Here is a 22,555-nt window from a genome sequence, read left to right as displayed (position 1 = left end):
AGGGAAGGATTTACATTTTCCTTGCCTGCCCACACTCATCATACTCCCCCTCCTTCACATTTCTCCTAGTATCTATGCTTGCACTATCTCCTCTGCTTTTGAGTTGTCCTGAGAGTAGTATAACTTGTGCTGGTATAGTAAGACTCCATTGTTAAGAATTACAGCTCTAGCACAGTGGTTGTTTACCCATGTAGTGCCTCTGAGCACTTCTAAAAAGCAAACCAAATGGTTTAAATCAGATGAGAAAGAACCTATGTACCAGTTCCATCAACTCTTGTAAGAATTGGGATGCATGCTCCTGTGCATGGGAAAATGGATTCTGGCAAGTGAAATGACAGTACCTCACAATAAAATCTGAGTGCGCCCCTTGCATGATCTGCTTCTCGGAACGTATGTGCTCCTGTTGCCTTGTGTCTACTATGTGGCGTTTCTTTAGTATCTTCATTGCAAACGTTTTGGATTCATCGCTTTTCAACTGGACCTTGAGTTAAACAGAAAATTAGATTAGGTGCAATCAGTGGGTGTACAGACTCTTTGAATAATTACAATTTAGACCCCTGAAATGTAGCTGAAGGTCAAAGTCAATACTATCTCTTTTCATATGCAGAATCCATACAAAGTTCATGAAAATGCAAATCTAACAAAAAGTTGGGCACATTAACAAGAACTTTTAGAGCTCTAGATACCAATATTGAGAGAGAAATGCCACTTTATCTGAAGAACTGATAAGTGATCCATGCACCAGCCTCCTTTCTCATTCTGAGTTCAGTGTCCTCAAACACTGCATATTCAGGTCTTTTATTTTTTGCCATTACTAGCCTAATATTCCTTGCTTGGATACCTGCTGCCACAGAAAAAAAAGTCTTCAGTTTACCATTCTACTCTCCACATGAAGTAGACCAAATTCTCCATTAACTTGCACACTCTGAACAGATACTAAAATATACATTAAAATGTATCTTCAGGGGAAAAGAAAACTGCTATGCCTGTAACTGAAATAAGTAACCCTTGCAGTCTTTCTCACAAATTAGACCAGCCATTCTCAGCTTTTTTACTGTTGAGAAAGCCCTGAAATATAATTCAGGCTTCAAGAAACCTCAGAAGTGGTGTGATCACACAGAATATGGTTGGGAAGCATAGCCCCCATGACCCTCCCCTTCTCACTTCCTCCAGGCCCATCACTGGCCATTTTGGGAGGAGGGGGTGGGTTGATTTGACCACATATGGCCATATCACCCGATAAACATTTAACTCCCAGTCATTTGGGAAACCCTTCCAGAGCTCTCAAGAAACCCCAGGATTTCATAAAACTAAGGTTGAGAAAGCTTGAATTAGACCAATGAAAATTCCCCTCAAATCAAGCACATCTTCTACAATCTACACCAAGGTATACAAGGTACAAGAATGTAAACCACAAGAAACCCTCCCTTGGATCCATAGTATATTAATCTGATCTGATTGCTGGAGTGCATACACTAGTAGCTTTTAATAGGATTGACTGAGAGGGAGGTTTCTTCCACAGAGCAGCATGTTTTCCCCTCACTCTTCACCAGGCACTGGACAACGATGTTTATCAGTGTTATGAATGCTAATTCAGTTGTCTAGCTTGCATCTGTTGCTATGCTTCAATTAAGCTGACTTGCTTTTTTAATGCACCACTTGAAATGTATTGATTTAGATCTTTGCTTTAGTTTTTAAAAATCAACCTTTGGGGGTAAAAAACCCTTAAACCTTCCTAAGGGATGAGTGATTGTGATGGCATGGGTGCAAGACAATCAGCCCTGTGCACAGCCAGCTTTTGCTGCCAATGAGTTTAATAATAGTTAGGAAATGGTTCATTCAATAACAGCTGACTGATGTGCCACCCTAGCAGCTCACCTGCTCAAACAATATCCACCTTTGTGCAGACACAAACAAAATAAACAGCAGTTTATTGAGAACTCTAGTTGTGTGAGTGACTGACATTGGCAACCTGTTGCTCAGCAGGGAGGATTTTAATTTTCTTGCAATCGCCACTGAAAGACAATTTTACCATCTATTTTATATTATTCTGCCTAGATTTCTTTCCTTTTTTTGGGGGGGGGGGGTTCAGCCAGCATTTCCTTCAATAGTGTAAACCACAGTAATTGGCAATTAAGACAAGGAAGAAGTCAGATGCACTAAACCAGGGGGCATTTGCTGGCAGGGGCTCATAGGAGTTGTAGTCCATGAACATCTGGAGGACCACAGGTTGACTACCCCTGCACGAAACAATTCAAGGAAACTGAGGCAAGAAGCCAGTTTTCATTGCCAGTTTGGGGTTGCACACAAACAGTTCTAGCACATAGTTTTAAAATATAGAAGTCCTTAATAATAAAGAAAGGACAGAAATACATCAGCATTTTATTTATTGTATATAGGCATCACCCTTTATATAAAAAAAGAATTATTCAATAAGAGTACAAGAGTAAAACAGAATATTTCTCAGCATAATATATAAAACCAGCAGAATAAAACAAAGTATGTCGGAGTTGGATATATGAGATCAGCATTTCAGATCAGTGGCTCTTATTAAAAGTACTTTAGCTCAGATCTTCCTGGCAACCGGAGCAAGAAGTGCCATCCTACGTGAGACACAGGAGTCAGGTTAAACCAGAAACACATAGGATTTTAATTTTATTTATTTATTTAATTTTCAGATTTATATACCGCTGCTCTCCATTCAAATTCCTGGCGGTTCACAATAAAACAATAAAAACCAGTAGAACCCCTAAAAAGCCCCTTAAAACAATAAACATGGTTGTCTTCTTAAAAGGAACAGATCTAATTCCTATCATCAAGCCAAGCTTGCCTTGGGCCAACTGGATCTTGGTTGCATTTGCAGTAGAGCAATGAAATGGAAGTCGTCTGTTGCTCACTGTTAGACATTTATTAGAAACATTATCACCATAATAGCTATCCCCCTTTTAAAAAGCAAACTTTTATAAGCTTGGCACAGCTGACTGAATTCTTTGCTCATGAAGTTTTCAAGTTCAAAAGCTTAATGCAGTGCTTGGAAGTGATTCAATTCAGGGTTTTGTAGCTTCTTTGGTCACCTTTAGGGGTAGCGTACATACTCCCTTACTGGAAGGGTAAGATGCTTCCATGAAGTCATTGATGCATCTTCCTGAGTCTTCTCTGGGATAATGAATGAATGAATGAATGAATGAATGAATGAATGAATGAATGAATGAATGAATGAATGAAGCTTTCTGATCCCATAAAGCAACCTGCACTGCCTGAAGCTTTGAAGGGCTCCTTTTGTTATTTCCAAGTTAGAGAATTCCACCCTCCCATTGCTTTGGAGTTTTGTAAATGGTTTAATTGAAAATGAGTCCCTAGTTTTTAGATCTAGAGATGAGGTCTTGTCACAGAGGGCTATCCTTAGAACTTTTCTACTGGTTTGCTTTCCCTTCAGGGATCATGATGAGTTTGCATGTTCATTATAAAATCATTTGCCATTTGTTGATCTGAAAATCACTCTGATGACTGCTATTTATTATAACTCAGAGGAACAAAACAAGGCTAGGTAGGGATGAGGGATGCACATATCAGATACCAAACCATGCTGCCCAGTATAACAACAAAGCCACTTGTGATTCAGATTACATGGTTGACTTTTTTATTATTCATTTTTTTTGCTAGCGTTTGTGAATGATTTTCTGTTTATATTTTACTGGGTTGTTGCTGAACTATTCAGCTATAAAAAATAAATGACAAAAGAAAACAAATCCTATTTGTAATGCCTGCATTACTACCATGGATGGAGTACTGGCTTTTGTTTGAAATTATTCATGTTGGCAGCTGTTTCCTTTTTATTGAATGCATAATTCTAGAGGATCCTGGGCAATTTGGCAATGCGAAATGAATTGTGTAGTAAATGCAGAACTAATTTGGGTTCTGTTTTCAAGCTTTGTAAACAAAATTTACCAGTAAGGCATAGTATAAGGTTCATGGGAAAAGCTTGGATAAAATCTTTCTATTGGTGTCTGTAAAACTATGTATTGACTCATGAGATGCAGCACTATACTTAAGTTAGCAAAAGAGTTCACACAGAGATACAGTTGGGAGCCAAGAATGCTCATCTCTGGATCAGGGGCAAGTTTCACAAAGGCTGGGAAATGCTAACAGCTGTTGCAAAAAAAAATGGAAAACGATGTACATCAGCACTGAAACCATACTTAAAACAATCCAACAAAACACCCACAAAGCTGACACACAAAGTCCAATAAAAATCTGAAATCAGCCTAACAGCTGTTTTTGGAGATGGCATTGTGGCAGCTTTATGTGTGTTCATGATGAAGCTGTCTAACCTAAGTTGGTCTGGCTCTGGTCAGTGTATATCTAGCAGACTCTGAGCACCCTCCATATGCTGCCTTGAGTGTCACAATTGTAAGAAAAATCAAGATTTAATTGTAATAAATAAATCCTACATAGCAGCCTGAGGAGATCAAAAATATTTCAACATTCTTTTCCTCCTAGGCCACAGCCTCACTTTCTTACAAACCAGAAAAAAATGGGCAATTGTTTTAATTGAAAAAGAAATGCTAGAAGAAAAAGAAGAGTTAGTTTTTATATCTCGCTTTTCACTGCCCAAAGAAGTCTCAAAGTGGCTTACAACCACCTTCCCTTTCTCTCCCCATAACAGACACCCTGTGAGGTAGGTGAGGCTGAGAGAGCTGACAGGACTGCTCAATCAGAACAGTATTATCAGTGCTGTGACAAGCTCAAGATCACCCAGCTGGCTGCATGCAGAGGGGTGGGAAATCAAACCCGGCTCACCAGATTAAAAGCCGTCCGTCTTAACCATTACTCCACAGGTAAGGAGTGGCACTTAGGCATAGGAGTGGCACTTTGCTCTGCCAGTACCAACAGGTTGGTGATTCCTAGCCCTAGAGAAGTATGTCTGGTCTCAACCAGGACCAGGGCTGTTTCGGTTCTGGCCCCCACAGGGTGGAACAAGCTCCTGGAAGAGCCATGGGCTCTGCAGGAGCTTGTGCATTCCCAAAGGGCCTGCAAAGCAGAGCTCTGAATCGTACAACATTAGAGATGGCCCATTCCTGCAAGAACTGCCCCCCACCCTGGAACGGGAGAAGTGGAATAGAAGGCAAGGCTTTAAACATTGATTACTGTAACCAGAATGATTATTTACTTTTAAAACTGGTTTTAATTACCTATGTAACACAAATGTTGTAAACTGCCCAGAGTCAGCAATACCGGGAGGGGCGGTTAGATAAATCCAAATATAAATAAATATAAAACAAATAAATATAAGTATTATGCCAGGGATAGGAAATACTGTCCACTCACAACGTTCTCTAGAATACAGTGTTTTTTCTACAAGCAAGGGTCAGAAATCTTTGCAAAAAATGTATGGCACTTTGAGGGAGTGCCATACATCTGCAGCTTCCTGATCCTATTAGAATTCATCAATCTTCAACAGTATCACACAAATACAAGTCAAGAGATTTTCTAAGGAGCAAAGAGTAAGAGTGATTTATATCTCTGACAAACCTAACAGACTACTATACTGTGTCCTGGGTCATTATAGTTGGAATCTTTGGACTAGTCAGTAAACAAAGGTGTTTTATTATTATTATTTTTAAATCTGTCTGTAGGAGAAAAATGGAATAGTCAGTAGGTTAAATATGTTTTTCTAATAGGGTCTTTCTTGCCAAGGACCATGTTTGTGGCCTGGGGCCTGGGGCCTGGAGCACGCAGGAGAAGCCCAATTTCTGGCCTTGCTCTAGCCATGTAGAGTGTAGGAGATGTGGTCCCTGCAGTACCCCAGGCTGTACCATCTTACAACCTTCACTGAAGAACTCCTTGTTGCTTGGACACAAGGTCCATTCCTGCAGGGCATGGGCCAGATAATCAAATGCAAACAAAAAACAGTACTTAAGCTGAACTGGACTCCCATATCACAGGTCTGTGCACGCCTTAATGGTTCTTGTAAAAGGACACTCTCATGCATTAAAAAGCACCAAAGGTAACCTTGGTGCTTAAACCCCATACTGATATCAGTGGCATACGTATATTTGAAGCACACAGATAAAAATGGAAGTTTTATTTTTGCTTTTTTTGTTTGCAAATGGGCTGTAGTCTAATGGCACAAGCTAAATGGGTCCTTAGTTAAAAATAAATTAGCCGGCACAAGCCAAAACACAAGGAAAGCTGTGTCCATTTATTTTCTGAAATGCTCTGCTTCATCACACACTAATATACATAAAAGGCTGCATGGGTATTTAGCTAAACCAAATCCTTATTTGGCCAATTAACGCAGCCAGTAGCTTGAGTCCCTGCTCAGAACACACCACGGTTGTGGCAGCCAGGTTGGCTGAATCTATTTGACATGACACACAGCAAACACAAATCACAATTTTGCATGCTAGGAGGTGAAGAGTGCTGTGCAAAATTATGTCCTGTGCCCACAGTGGGTTATTTTGGTCCCTCTACTTGCTATTAACATGGTTCAAAGAAGAAATGAAAAGAAGCAGTCAATGAGGTTATGGTCAGGAGAGAGAGACAGACAGGCAGCCCATGAGGAGCTAACACAGGATCCCTGCGAACAACATTTAACAAATGAGAAGCCAACCTCTGGAATGCACAATTCCTTCCAAGAAAACTCCTCCATCCAAATTAGGAACTTCAAATCCAATTGAAACTATGTTTTTAGACCATGGTTTAATTGCATTATCACTGCAAACTAACTGCACAATTGCAGCTGTGTGTTTGTGTGTGTGTGTGTATGTGTGCCCATATGCTCCAGTAAGGGAAAGAGGTGTGGGAGAGGAGTATAGGGTACTGAGACTGACTTCCAATTTGTGACCCGGAAAGAGTAGTGAACCAGTGTTAGTGTGAGTTGGACACAATGGAGCTTTTCTACAGGTTTTCATGTCCTCTGCTTGCAATCCCCCCCCCCCGCCCAAAAAAAGAGTGTGGTCCTTCTATTAGCTGAAATGCTCTAGTGCAGGGGTAGTCAACCTGTGGTCCTCCAGATGTCCATGGACTACAATTCCCATGACCCCCTGCCAGAGTTTGCTGGTAGGGGCTCATGGGAACTGTAGTCCATGGACATCTGGAGGACCACAGGTTGACAACCCCTGCTGCAGTGGATCCAAACCTATAACTTCATCTATGAGGAATTAAGAGAATATTTACAAATATTTATATCCTTCCTCATTTCCTCCAACTTGAGGCTGCTGATACAGTAGCAAGGACCCCAACACAGTCATCTGGCCAGTGGAAGTAGGGCTGGTACTGAGTTTCTGACCCATGAAATGATTTCTATTGAGGTCTTTCCCAATCCAAACATGGCCCTATTCTACAGACATTCTGAACCACACCATGGGACTATGGTCACATTTCCTAGTGCCTCAGTTGTTTCAGAAAGGCCTTCTGATTGGGTGTGAAGAGGTTTTTTTTTTTTTTGTAACAAAACAAAACATTGCTTTGGCAGCAGCTGCCACCACATCACAGCAGTCTTTAAACCCTATTAAGCATCACTTTTGACTGAAATGTTGGAGAGTAATTATTGAAATTATACATAACCTAATATTTTCTGGTTGATTCAAACTCCTGTGACACCCATTTTGTGGCTGCTATTTCAAAGGTGAATGCAAGCTCAGAAATGTTGGGAACTCCTGCCTAATCCAATTTACACTTACAGATAAACCAATCTCATCGCAGGTTTTCTGTGTAGCATCCTGGCTGGCCTTTTAAGTGAGAAGCAACAGGTTCTTCACTGGAATGACCTATTATTCATGAATACACAGAATAGGTTCCAACTTTTGAATGTTAAGAAGAGATTGCAGTTCAAAAGCATTTTTCTTTGGTGTCTAGGATATGCAAACTGATATCTTAGAAGTATAATATTATAATTGGGTGCTAATTTTATTTTAAAATCAATTTTACAAGTGGTTAAGGGACTGAGGTAATGGAACAGAGTCTATAAATTCAATTATATCACGGGTGATAAATTTAAGGAAAATACTCTCTCACTTTTTCTCCCACGCTATTACTCATGTTTTTATTTCATTTACATGCTAGCTGACATGTACACGGCTCATATTCAGCTTATAGAAAAGTTTTGTTCGCTGGAACAACTTCAGGGGTGCTACTCTGCTTTATGGTGTGTGAGTTCGTCTTTATAGCTTCCAGTACGCATATTGCATAGAAGTCTTGGTATATTTCTTCTAAGGCGCCTACCCACATGAATAAAGATATTTAGCTCTTTCCATTTAAAAAAGATTTTCTGTATTATTGTTTTTTTAATGGTCATCTGCTTAGAAAATTTACAAAGGATCAAAAATACTTTTAAAGCTCCGTGTCTGTTTGCTTTTCAAAAGGAGCCTTTGCACAATGGAATCCTAAGGAGCCATTCTGAAGATGCTGCATACCTTGTCTCACTTTAGCTAGCTGCAACAAAGCTTACTTGGGAACATTAACATATGTCATTCAAAATGCTAGTTGCACACATGCTTTGCATTCTGTTATCTCTGGACTAACAAAATCTTACAAGTGACAACTAAGGGGTGCAATCGAGCCAAACACTTTTAAGTCCTGTTGATCTCGGTGGAAAATGGGGGTATCTCCAATGTCACCTACTGAAATCCATGGGATATAAAAGTGCCTGGCTTTAGCTGGATCATGCCCTGAATGAATGAGTAAAAGGGCACAAAAGGCTGCAATTATCTTACAGAGATTTATTTAGAGAAGGGTAATGTGGCATATCAAGCCAGAGATGCTCATGTTCTTCTTGACCTCTGTCACACACCAGTATTACCTTTGAATATTGGATTAGGTGTAGAAAACTGCACTGGTCTCATTAATAATTGTTTATCTCCTTCCTTCAAGAGATGAAGGTCAAGTATTCAAGCACATGAATTCAACTCTTGTTTGTAAGAGCTCATAGGATATGGTTAGATGATCCCCACCCGGAATATATCTGTTCACTCAAAAGAATGTGCAGTGTCCTGCTCCACCAAATGAAGAGTTAAATTATGCAGTATGTTTTCAGGGTCATAAATAGTTTTCACAGGACCTGGAACATTTCTGTCACCCTGTGGAATCTACATTTACCTGCATGTCAAAAATCTTTTTATACAGTATAATTTTAAACAGAATTATACCCTTCACTGGCTTCAATCAGGATTGCCAGGTATCCTTTAGCAACCAGTAGGGAGGACTTACCAGCAGCTGGGAGGCTCACTCTGGTTTTTCAGCCATGTTGGCAATATGGCGATGCTCTTGTATTTGGGCAAAAACTCTGGCAGAGTTTTATGGCAGCCTTAGCTTCAACAGACTTTAAAAACATCTCTGTTTAGGATGTCGCTCATAGTGACTCCAGTTTAAAAACACATTAAAATGATTTAATTTGCTCTTCTTTTCTGTTTTCATACAACACTGTTCCCTAGTGTGCATGACACTCATAAAGAATGATCTATATGTGTAGGCATGCTTTCCTTTTTGACCACTCAAAATTTCATCCCTGGATACTGGATTGTAAAACCATATTCATAAATAAAGGTGAAGATCTTGTTAATACCCATGAACCAATTCGCTTTTGAAGGTAAAAAAACCCAGGAGTCTTAATAGCCCATGGTCTTGTAAACTACAACCCATTTTGTCTGGTTCTGATAATCTGTTACTGTTCATTTACTCACACCAATGGCTACCCATGAGTGATCTGCTCGTGTGAGCAAAGTGACACTGGAGGAGAGGATTTGTGCAAGATTTCAATTCATCTTCCTTGAACAGCAAATCAAAATGCAGTTTTCTACAGTTAAAAAATCCTGATAGATTGTCAGAACAAGTTCTAGTAAGGAACATCTTGCCAAGACTATTGTTTTCATCTGACTGTAGACCTATCAGTAATTTCTTAGAGCAGGGAGGGGCTTGAAATATAAAGGAGGCTCCCCAATTAGGGGTGTGAACTGTGGGGGCAGAATTCGGGGAGGGAGTCTGGCAGGGATATGATGTCCTTTGAAGCTGCCATTTTTTCCCCAGGGAAACTGATCTCTGCAGAACTCCTGAGCCTACCTGAAACATGGCAACCTGCCCCCAAAGGTGGATTGTAGGAGCAACATGAGAATGGCAAGCTAGACAATGGGAGAGGCAATTGTGAGAATCCAATTCTTGCATTAAATAAATGTGAAAACATCAGGGCTCCTACCCTGTCAGCAATTCTGTTAGTCTGTAGGGTGCTCCTGCTCATAGCATATCTGAAGAAGTGAGTGATGACTCATAAAATCTCCAGCTGCCAGCCGCGCTCCATATTTGACAAGCCTTACCATGGCCATGGAGGAGATCAAGCAGGCCGGAGCTGCCTTAAAGTAATCCCAGAAAACTTAATCTTATCAAAAAGAAAAAAGAAAAAAAAGCAGCTCCAGTCAATGCAATATGATTTCCCATGAGGTTTCCCCTCCCCTGGGGGGGGGGGTTGGTTAAGGAAAACTGATTCAAGGAAGTACAGAAGTGAAATGCTGTATCACTCAGCAGCTTGGGACAAACAATGGGCTTTTATCGGTGGCATGTGCAAATGAAGAAAAACATCCCAAGTAACAGTAAAGGTAAAGGTATCCCCTCTGCAAGCACCGGGTCATGTCTGACCTTTGGGGTGACGCCCTCTAGCGTTTTCATGGCAGACTCAATACGGGGTGGTTTGCCAGTGCCTTCCCCAGTCATTACCGTTTACCCCCTAGCAAGCTGGGTACTCATTTTACCAACCTTAGAAGGATGGAAGGCTGAGTCAACCTTGATCTGGCTGCTGGGATCGAACTCCCAGCCTCATGGTCAGAGCTTCGGACAGCATGTTGGCTGCATTACCACCCTGCGCCACAAGAGGCTCATAAGTAACAGTAACTGTAGTAATTAATAATAATACTTTCCCCCTCTCACTGTAGCATCTATTGGTTGGTTTTCTATAATCTTGGGTTCAAAGTTTGGGTATTGTGAAATAGTTCTGCTGGTCTTGGCAATTTTTACCCCGGCACTCAATTTTATTGTATTTTTCTTGCTGTTTATTTATCACTGTTAGGGCAGTGTTTTTTGTTATATTGCAGTGGCCTTTGGGAATTCAATTGGATTATATATGCACACATTCTGCACACACTCCATATCAGGAGTTGTGTGTATGAGATAAAAGTTTTCACAATCAAGTTCTGATGTACTTTAGAAAAAAGAGAGGTGCATACTATCCAGCTGGAGTCTAGTAAGTGCAATGCAAGTCCCCTTCACTGTATTTAAAATGTATCTTCTACTTTTATGGGCTTCTAAAATGTATGCATTTAAAATGCCAAAAATAGTAACACCTGTTACATATAGCAGTATGGGGAATGTAGACAGGCTATAAAAATCTCATATGGAGTTATATTAATCCTAACAGCTGCCTACAGCATGCAGAAGTAATAAATATATGTACCAAGCACAGCAACATCACGTCTGCAAAGTGGTAAAAGGATTATCTGGCTGGAACTAATCTATCATTGCTTTTTGATTTTACAGACTTGGAAAATGCATACATTCCCACCTGGAGAAAGCATACTGAGTTCATATCCATGTCTGCTGTGTTAACTCTGACTATTTGTATGTGACCGAAGATGAAAATGGAAGAGGGTCTTTAAGACCAACTGTAGATACCACCAGTCCGTTGCATGCATGTTTGCACAGTGGGACGGATACACTCTTCTTACAGACTTGGTGTAAATCAGTGAACAGTGAACAGCAAGTAATCTCTTGGATGGTGGGGCTCAAGTTCTAGTAAGGAACATCTTGCCAAGACTATTGTCTAATCCCAAATGTGACTCCCTTGAAGAAAATGCATAAAAAGGTTTGTACTGCAGTACTCTGCATGTTTACTCTCACGTAAGTTCCATTTTATTCAATGGGGATCACTCCCAGGTACGTTTTCTCAAAAGGGCCATCACTGGAGTATGAGATAAAGTTGCTTCCTTCCCTAATAGTTCTGTCCCACCGAAGATAAAATTAGGCTTCCTCCAAGTGCCGAGTCTTACCCCATCATAGCAAACATATCTAGTATGTGTCATTTTTATAAATTGATAGGTAACATATTTCATTTTATGTATTTTTATTTTTATTTATTTAATAGTTAACATTGTGTTTAATTGCATTTTTGGCAGGTTTGCAGAAATCTATACTTGGATGCGCTCTTAGGCATTTTTGATCTGCTTGAGGGGAGCATCTATGCCTATTCAATATAGTCATGAAGTGGGATATGAATGCTTAAATAAACTAATAAATGAATAATATATACAGTACATAGTGATCTATTTGCTCTACCTTGTTAGCAAATTCTTCTCTTAAAAATATTAGCTCTGGAATATGCTGGACAAAGGCTCCCATGTGGTATGAGAAACAAATGCTCTTCTGTTTGTTCTTCCCACATCCACAATGTTCATGTATTAATAATGTAATAGCAGTTAAATTGGGGGAAGGAATAATAATAATAGATACATGTGAATTGATGGGTCCAAAGTTATCTAAAATTGTAACTGAAAAGCTTTAAGAAGACAGCTAACTGTTGTCTATAGCAGCCGTCTGCAACCTTTTTGAGGTTGCGGCCCGTTGCCAAGGGGTGGGAGGAGAGGGCGACCCCGGGGCCCAGTGGGGGCACAAATGCGCATGCATGGTGGTTCTGCACATGCGCATTTGTGCCGCTGGCATGCTGGTGGTCGCGGTTCCCTCTCCCCCCCCCTCCTGCAGCAAGAAGATTGCCGGGCCGTGAGCTAATCGGCCGCTTTGCTTGCGGCCTGGCGAGCTTCTCGCTGTGGGGGGGGGCAGGGAGAGAGAGCCGTGGACCGCTGCCGAGGCTCTCATGGCCCAGACTGGGGGTTGATGACCCCTGGTCTATAGGAATGCAGTACAGGATCTTGCACGTCAGATACCTACTTTAAAACAATAGTTTTTCATTTTTTTTATTTGATATTTATATTGCTACTCCCTCCAAGCAGCTTGAGGCAGTTTACAACAATAAAATACAGTGATAAAATCAGTTTAGAACATAATTTAAATGCTAGTCTTCCTTCCTCCACCCACCTGAAAGTCCTCCATTGGCTATCTGGACTGGAGGAAGTATAACATGCAGTATAATATGGTGGAGTGCTCTACAGTCCAAGGCAGCCTTTTATCTCAACTTTTTGATTGTGGAGGAGCCCCTGAGAGTCCTGGACGTGATGTCAGCTGGCCACGTTTCCCTGCCATCCCCCCATGCTCCTGGAAGTAACATGTCAACTGAACTACAAGAACTTAGCAGTAAAGCTAGAAATTGCTGCTCTCCAATGAGCTTGGGGACTGCACCAAGTTCTCAGTCCCTAACTGCATGTTTTTATCATTTAATTGTTCCACAACAATGTAGAGCTTTTATGCTAGTTAAAATTAATACTCTACCTTCTGCCGTGTTATATGGGAGATTTCAATAAATTCCATTTTAGCTATGCCGTGTCCTTGTGGACAACACTGCATAAAATCAATTGCACACAAGAGAAATCATACAAGGGAGGGGAGAGGGGGAGCAATGAAAGCAGCTGGTTCCATAACTTGTGACTGAATCCATTAAGGCAGGCAGTGAATGGCCGTTGAACCCCTCTGGAGCTCTTGTGAATGCCCAGGGCTCCTCAGATCCCTGATTGGGAATCCCTGGTCCAAGAAGCAGAATAAATAATGAAACGGTTTACTTATGCATGTTCTTACACATGCTAATAATTCACACCAGCCACTAGAATTTTGTCTAAAAGAAATGCTTTGCGGTGTGAATCCTAGGTCTCTAACCATTTGCTGAAGAAAATGTATTCGCAACAAGTCAATAACAGAATGTCTCCGATGGCAATGTTTTATGCTTTAAAATCAGGTCGTCCGACAGACTGCTACTATCTAATGTATCCATGGGCACAATGGCAAAAAAGGAAGGCTTTTCAGAATCAATAACTTCGACTGACATGGGGTCCCTGGAAAACAGATTATAATTTCAGTCAGCTATCAAACTGGATGAGTCATGACTTTGAGTCACGATAAATTATTATTGGTATTTTTAGAAATAACCTAGTTTTAGATTCCCCCCCACACCGCATGTCCTACTATTACTCTCCAACTTTGAAGTGTATGTTTATTCTTGTTCAGCGATTACAAGCCAACAAAGCATCAACTCAATGAGTCAGAATGAAGGATCAGACCGCTTCTGCACAGAGGAGTAAAACTTGTGCCATCTCCTGCTTGCAAACTTGCGGTTGGAAGCCATATGTTTGCAAGATTCCTGATGGGAGACCCCTCCCGCGTTTTCCCACCACCTCATCATGGCTTTTTGCCTCCCAACAAGGCGGCAAGTAAGAATAACCCAAATTATTCCCCACTGCTCACTGTCTTGTCAATCACCACAAGCCACCAATCCCTGCACAGCAGTTGTTTTGGGGACTCAAACTTCCCCCCTCCCCCCCACAACATCAGTAGTATGAGTTTTGACTGTTTGTTGTGCACAAACTAATCAAAAGTAATGAGAAAAAGAGATATAAGGGAGGTGGTAGAAAGGCATCTACAGATCGAAGATTACATCCTGCACTGGCTATAGTATTCTGGCACCTGTGATGCTGGCTAAAACAAAAACATCTACTGATAGCAGACCTGTTGTGCAAAACTGGGGTTCAGGTGGGAAGGACCATTTGAAGAACTACTTGCTGCTGTTGCAAGTGTTTGCTAGGTCATTGTGTTATTTGTTAACATGCATAACCATTGGCATGACTTGATCTCAAATGCATCACAGCCAAAGGTGACTAGATGGGTGAAACAAGGCCCAGGATCTTAGTCTGTCTTGAGGTCTGTGTTATATTTTGTGACCAAATCATGGCTGTTTAACAGTAACATGAAAGCTCTATGCAGGGCTTCCTTTGAGGCTGACCCGGAGACTCCAACTGGCTCAAAATGCAGAAGCATGAGTTCTTATAGGGACCCAGTGTAGGGGCACAGATGACACCAGTACTTCCTCAGCTTCATTGGCTCCAGATTAGAGACCAGATTAGATTCAAAGTTTTGATCTTGACCTTTAAAGCCCTAAATGGTCTGGGTCCACCGTAAGTGCATATCACCCTTCCTACTATGTCCGCCAAAGAGCACTACGGTCTGTGGACCAAAATGCAGTCCTTGGCTCCAGAGAGGTGAGAGTGGCTTCATCCAAAGCCAGGACTTTTTCAGTCCTGGCCCCATCTGGGTGGAATGCTGTCCCAACTGAGATCAGGGCCCTGTGGGACCTTGATCAATTCTGCAGGACCTGCAAGACAGAGCTATTCCGCCAGGCCTATGGTTGAGGTCAGGAAGATAACACCCTCAACAACAATCAGCTGCCTCCTTAGAAAAATCCTAGAAGAACTCTGAGAAACTATAATCCATCAGAGCACCATGGGAAGATGCATCTCCCAAGTAAGGATGAGAAAGCTTTTTCTAGCACACATGGGAATGCACTTTAATGTAGAGCTAGGCAAGAGCCAAGAGCAATGGCCTCAGATAATACATATTTTAGAAGGGGGGCTCCAAATAAGATACTTTAAAAATACTAGTTGGAGCTAAACGTGACAGATTTTTCTTTGCCACCCAGCAAACCTTTAGATTTTGATATTGTACAAAAGAGCATTCCACACATTAATTTGAGCACTGAAGAAGACCCCTCGGGGTCGAAATATGTTTGGTCTACTTGGGCATGTGCAGTTAGATATGTGTTGTTTTCAATAAGTTTTTAATGTATATCAGTGCACTTTAATAAATATTTGTAAGATTTTTTAAATATTGTTTTTGCAGCTCAACTTTTGGGTTCCTGAGGTCAGGAAGATAACACCCTCAACAACTATCAGCTGCCTCCCTAGAAAAATCCTAGAAGAACTCCAAGAAACTATACTCCATCAGAGCACCATGGGAAGATACATCTGCCAAGTAAGGATACCCTCCAATAATAATAGTAACATCAGTGTTGCTTTTCAATAGGTCATACTATCAATGAGTGGCAAGAAGGTTAGTTGGAACTGCTGTAATGTAAATTATGGTTTTAAATTTTATGGAATTTATGACTGATGTGACCCACCCTGAGCCTTGTGGGAAGGGCAGGGGATAAAAATAAAGCTTATTATTATTTATTTATTATTTGGAGGAAGGGGGATTGAGAGTGGTTAGAAAGGCTAATAAGTTGATGGAGGAATTGTTCACATAGGGTGACCACTACCAGTGATGGTGTAGACTCTGCTTCGGTCCCCTTCCACAGAAAAATCTGTTGCTTTGCAACATGAACATGATATTCCTGAGGAAAATCACCTAGCGATCTGGACCACAGACTCATCAGCTGGCATGCAACCCTATCTTTCCTTTCCTTCCAAATCCAGGGAGGCGCAAATGTACAAGCGATGTTTAGAAACAGGGAAGGACTGAATGAGGGTTTTAATAAAAGGAAGCTTAATGTAGACAAGACCATAGTGCTCTGGGTGGGAGCAAATGCTGAACTATTGCCACAGACATGAAGAAGAGAAAGCAGAGAGGACTCTGGCTGCATAACTTTTATGCTGTGTACATATGCAAAAGGAGTCTCTTGTGGCGCAGCGTGGTAAGCAGCAGAAATGCTGTCTGAAGTGATGTCCATGAGGTTGGGAGTTCGATCCCAGCAGCCGGCTCAAGGTTGACTCAGCCTTCCATCCTTCCGAGGTCGGTAAAATGAGTAGCCAGCTTGCTGGGGGGTAAACGGTAATGACTGGGGAAGGCACTGGCAAACCACCCCGTACTGAGTCTGCCATGAAAACGCTAGAGGGCGTCACCCCAAGGGTCAGACATGATTTGGTGCTTGCACAGGGGATACCTTTACCTTTACCTATGCAAATATTCCTATCAATAGATATTTAAAATATTCTTCTCTTGAACTCTAATATTTTATGATGGAACAAATGTTTGCTCAATATTAACTCTCTTTCTTGCTGGTGATGTTTAAGCTGGACTAGTGGTGTCGTTTCTTTTTGTTAAGGGGAAGCTTATTTCTGGCGACTGCAACTCCTTGGAAGGGCGACAGGCAATGTGGTTCTCAATCTTGTATTCCATGTTTTCTCCTCCGCTCTCTGTTCAGATCCCACTTTGTATACCCTCATCACTTAAGAAGCTTATTTTAATTTTTCTCCCAATGGCTTTCCATAACAATCAGATGCTTCTAACCTTTGCCCTTAACAGAGAATTCCAGCCAAAACAAAAAAGGCTTCTTGATATCATCAGGGAATGAAAATAAAACAACTCAAAAGTCACCAGGTTCTTCACAAGCCAGAAAAAATCAAAGCCAAGAGGGCCAGTCAGAAGTCAGCAGAGCACCATGCATCAGACACTGTGCGGAGTATGATTATCTGGAATTTTCTGGTATGCAGGAAGATGGTGATGACCTGTCTCAGGAGCACAATAGGGCAAAGACCTCCCTCACTCTTTGGGATGGTAAATACCAGATAGAAGCCCTTGAAGTTCTGAGAGGGAAGATCTCTTCCTGTGGTATCCTGCTGTAAGAGGGCAGGGATCTCTGAAACAACAACATAGTTTGGGCATATGGTTTTCAGAGTGATGAAGAGAGAAAGAAGCCATTCTTAGTGGGCCTGTATCATACTCTTGACAATGCAGGCAGGATTCTGCTTGGTGCTCCTCAAAAGATCTCACAGAACTGGCCAATCTGCTACCATGCTACAGGCATTTTTTAAAACTGGACAGCAATGCCACAAATGTGCCATCCAGCTCATGGAGATACAAATAACCAGAGAAGCAAGGGAAAGGGGAGGGGGAACCTAAGAGAAAGAAAAGATGGGGAAATGGAAGTGTAGTTCAACATAATGAAAATCATGGTTTGCTATGTTGTTGCTACAGTAGCAGTCAACTAGCACATCCCCCCACTCAAAGCATGCATGTTGGTGCCCTCTCCACTGAAGTGGGTGGGGCCAACTTCCAAATTTCTTTTAGCTTTGCTCTTGAATTTCTGAAAAAATGTTGTGGCACTGCAGAATCCCAGCAGTGTGCTTGCACACAGAAGAAATCTCATGTTCCTCTGGAGTCCAGGAATAGTTTTGCCCAGATTGTGCTCCAACTTACACTATTATGGGGAGAGGAAAAAAGTGCCATCCTATATAGGGTTACTCCAGTCTAAGGCCAGACCATGGACTGGAGTAATTCTATATTGAACACGGCATAAAATCAACATCTACTTAGAATCTCTATCAGGTTTTTGCAACCAGGGTTTCGTGAAACCCTGGGGTTTCTTGACAGCTCTGGAAAGGTTTCCTGAATGGGTTGGACTTAATTATTTTTTAATATATTTCTTAAATGTGTTAAACATTTATCAAGTGATATGACCATATATAGGCATGTCAACTTGCCCCCCCCCACACACCACAAATGGCCAGTGATGGGCTTGGAGGGGGTGGGAAGTGCCCCGGGTGAGTGTAGATATAGCTATGCTTTCTGATCATATTCTGCATGATTGCGCCACTTCTGGTGTTTCTCGAAGCCTGAAAAATGCTTTGGGATTTCTCTCCTGTAAAAGAGTTGAGAAAGACTGCTCTATATATTCCCTATGACCTTTATGAGCTCTGTACAATAGAAAGGATCCATACGGCAAGCTTTGGCAGTTTACAGCCAGACACCACAGACCAGGGGTAGTCAAACTGCAGCTTGACTACCCTTGGCACAGACAGTGGCATCCTCCTCCCACAGAACGGGCAATGTATAGATGATGCCTTACTCAAGTAAGAATGAAGTTTATTTCTGTTGAGCGACTGCTGTTAAAACAGGATGTCTGGCTATCTTCTATTACTTCCTTTTATTTTGTCTGCGGGCAGAAACATGAGACAGACGTCTCTTGGAACACCCTCTGCTTATTTGGCAGTCTCCATTGAGATGGATGATAGCAGCTCTGGAGATTGCACCAGGTCTCATAGACATGTCAATCGGGAGGTGCTCAAACTATCCTTCTTATGTATTTCGGGAGGAGGGAACAAGCTGGCACTGATTGTTTTGTCTCATTTATGAAGCAAACGTAAGTCTCTGCACTTGACATTGGGGAAATGGTCAAAGTTTTGTTGTATTCTGCTCAAACAGCTCATGTTTTAATGTTCACTAGCAGACCATCAGTTCTTCCAGTGGGTGGCGCATATATATGGAAGGGCTTGCATTTGAAAGGGAGCACAGAGCATGGACCGCAGTTGCACTCCCACTTGGGACCCGTCTCGAGATGTGTCGGGGGAAGAAGGCAGATTTTGCTCTTGTTGCTCCATGTCCCTAAGTGCAGCCCTTATTTTCTGTCCATAGAGTGGAGGGGGGAAAAAACTTCCTTCAAGGTGAATGGCAAGCATTCACTTACATGGGAGGAAGTAAAGAAGTATACCTGACAACTCCTCTTGGAGTTGTGTGAAGGCTTAGTGGAGGTGAAATGTAATGAGATTTGTAATTTATCCAACCTCAGAATCAAGCCCTTTGCAGACTTTTGCGTGAAAAATTAGCCTGGTTCTTCTGCTGTCTCTCTCTACAAACTCCCTATGGATGAAGTAGCCACAAGATGAAAAAGAGGGCAACAAGACTAACCGCCAAGAGATAATGAGACTGAGGTCAATTAAAAAGAAAAAAAACCAGGAAACTCCATGAATAGTAATCCTACTCGAGATGTCTGTTAACTTATACAGACAACCAAATTACACAGGGAAAACAACAACAACTCTGAGTATGACCGTTAACATTTTCCACTGTGTACATTTTATGCTGTGGATTGTCTCAGCTAAAGAAAGCCCCATCCCCACTGCCAATTCTAGTCCAATCTTCTTAGAGATGGAAATCATTTGTTTTGCTGACTCTCTCCTCTAAAGGACATGTGGCCGCATCTAAATCTATTAAGAGAATACAGTCTCAAAACAACTAAGGCGTCTGCAGCACCATCCATGTACTTAAACGGACCATATCTGAACATCGATGCAAAGGTGGCTTTATCCATTCTTGAGGGCAAGCTAGGAAGTATTTACCCTGAGTCACAGACACAGCAGTTTTTAATCACAGGACTGATTACAACCTTTAAAAAAATGAATATATACAAGTGATATTTGGGAACTACAGTAATTGGGCATTTCAGCAAGCATGATTCAACCCATAAACTTTTCTTTTCTTATTTGTGCATGGGTGGCACTTTCCAGAAACAGTCCATGGATGAAAAATAGGGCCAGTTCCCACATGTGGAAATCTCACCAGACATCTATGGGAATGCAGCCATATTGAGGAAGTTGCAGTGATCTGGGTTTTCCCCAATAGCACATTCTTCAGCTGTTGTCATTATATCTTTTGGGAAATAGCTACCATAACCCAGGCAGGATTCTAATTGGGTCCAGGGGGGCAGTCAGTGCAAACACTTGAATGCTAATTATGTCCTCCTCTACATTCTGGAGTTCCTTCCCTGCTTGCAATATGATTGGAGGAAGAACTCTCTGATGAGGAGGCCATATAGCCTTGCTCAGTTGAGCCTGAAGTTTCTAGGAGTGGACATTGAGTCCTTTCTTGATCAACACTCCAGTTACTGAAAATTGCTCACATCCCCCCCTTGGATAAGGCACAATTTGAGACTTTCAGTAGGAACACAGCACAAGTCTGTAGGCCAGAAGGATGCATTGTTAAACGTTTGTTATGTCTCTGTTGAATGTTGAATCATAAGGTAAGATGTGGATGAGGTCTGGGTTTTATTGTGGTTGAATCTAGACTCAGTTTTCCAGTGACCGAATGGAACTTCCCTGCCTTCCACCCTGGGGTCCTTTGATCTCCACCAAATGCTGCTCCTGCTGGGTAGGGGAATTTGTGGAATCACCTGAGGGGCTCTGTGTGGGAAAGGGGGATCAGTGGAAATTGCCAGTTTAGTCTGGGTCGAACCTAATGTCTGTGGTAATGATAATGTCTAGATTTCGTTGCATGTGCCACAGACCTGCTACCTTGTTACCTTGTCTTTTGCAGGTCAGTCCCAGTGACTGACTCTTCTAGCAACTTTCTGACTGCAATGTGTAGTATCAAGCTATTCCAGGCAGTCCTTCATCCTGGTCCCAGTTTCACAACCAAAATCTCTGCATTTTTTCCCCCAGGAGACTCAAATGCATCAACTGCGTGTCCATAAAACAATGCTTGCAGAGATGGCAAAACTGTGGTTCTCCAGATGTCCATGGACTACAATTCCTATGAGCCCCTGCCAGAGTGTTGGCAGCGGCTCATGGGAATTGTAGTCCATGAACATCTGGAGAGCCACAGTTTGGCCACACTTGCAGTGTTGTCCAGTAGTTGCCAGACAACACAATGCTACTAATTCTAGTTATGAAACACAATACACTGAAAATAAGTGGTGGCTTATTATATATAAACAACAGGTACAGTTCAGTATTTTGCACATGGACCAGACCAAAGCTATTTGAAACTTTGCGCACCTTTCGGAAGCTGTCTTTCGGAAGCACTCAATGGGTTTTTAAACTTCACCAAGAATACAGTTTGGTATGCAGACAAAAGACTTTTAAGGGCAAAAAATATATTAAAAATAGAATTTAGGAAAAAAAGAGACTGCCTGAGATCCAAGTAACTATGGCTGAAAGTTTGTGATTTATCCAGCTCATGATGCCTGGCTGTATTACAAATCAAGTACTATTTGCCTCAAAAGATCTTCTCTAGCTCAAAATTGTGCAGTCACACCTAGCTATTCGAGCAGCAGTCCTTCAATGTTGATCCTTTAATTTTAGTACAATTCTCACTGATTGCTATGGGGATATTTAGAAAGTAACAATGCTAGCCTGCACAAAGAGAGCCTGCAGACAATGCTAGCCTACAGAGAGACAGCGTGGTGTAGTGGTTGAAAGACTGACTCTAATCTGGAGAACGGGGTTTGATTCCCCACTCCTCCTCCACATGCACCCTTCTGGGTGACTTTGGGTTACTAATAGAGCTGTTCTTGAAGAGCAGTTCTCTTAGAGCTCTCTCGGTCCCATCTATCTCACAGAGTGACTGTTGTGGGGAAAGGAGGGGGAAAGTATTCATAAACCACTGTGGGATTCCTTCAAGTAGTAAAAAGGAGGAGATTAAAAACCCAACTCTTCTCTCAGCTCTCAGCTAAACAGGGGGAGCCTGCATGTTCCAGCACCCGATTCTGCGGTAACTTAATTATACATGTGCTACCAATCCAACAGACTTTTCCCAGGGGAGAATGTGATAATGGCACAAGCACCATTAGCACACGCTTGCCAGGATTAGGTAGAGAATTCTTGGGAACGGATAAACTTTTCCCAAATGCTCCACAAAAACACTTGTAAATGTTGAGCCGGTTTTGAACCGAGCCAAAAATGTGCTTGCAGTTCCCCAGGCTGGATTTATTTCAGGCACTCCCAAGTACTTGCACTTTGCCCCGGAGGATTTCCTATTTCTTTTGGCTGAACAGCAGGCCCCAGTGCCAATCCACAGTCTGTCCTGAATCCTTTGCCTGGTTCAATGAATCCACTAGACCAGGGGTAGTCAAACTGCGGCC

At 41.8% G+C, this 22,555-nt stretch overlaps 1 protein-coding gene across 6 annotated transcripts in view; it reads right to left on the bottom strand.

Moving 5' to 3' along the window:
* The window catches only part of PRKG1 (protein kinase cGMP-dependent 1), an 850,812-nt gene that overhangs the window by 29,791 nt on the left and 798,466 nt on the right, over positions 1-22,555 (bottom strand). For all 6 annotated transcript variants that reach the window (XM_077350392.1, XM_077350391.1, XM_077350390.1 and 3 more), the window contains one exon: positions 342-481. In XM_077350392.1, the coding sequence (XP_077206507.1) occupies positions 342-481 (140 nt within the window). The remainder of the gene's footprint in view (positions 1-341; positions 482-22,555) is intronic.

The sequence above is a fragment of the Paroedura picta genome, chromosome 8 (genome assembly GCF_049243985.1).
Source record: "Paroedura picta isolate Pp20150507F chromosome 8, Ppicta_v3.0, whole genome shotgun sequence".
NCBI lineage: Eukaryota > Metazoa > Chordata > Lepidosauria > Squamata > Gekkonidae > Paroedura > Paroedura picta.
The sequence above is the reverse complement of the archived record's forward strand: the minus strand, read 5'-3'. Positions and strand labels throughout refer to the sequence as shown.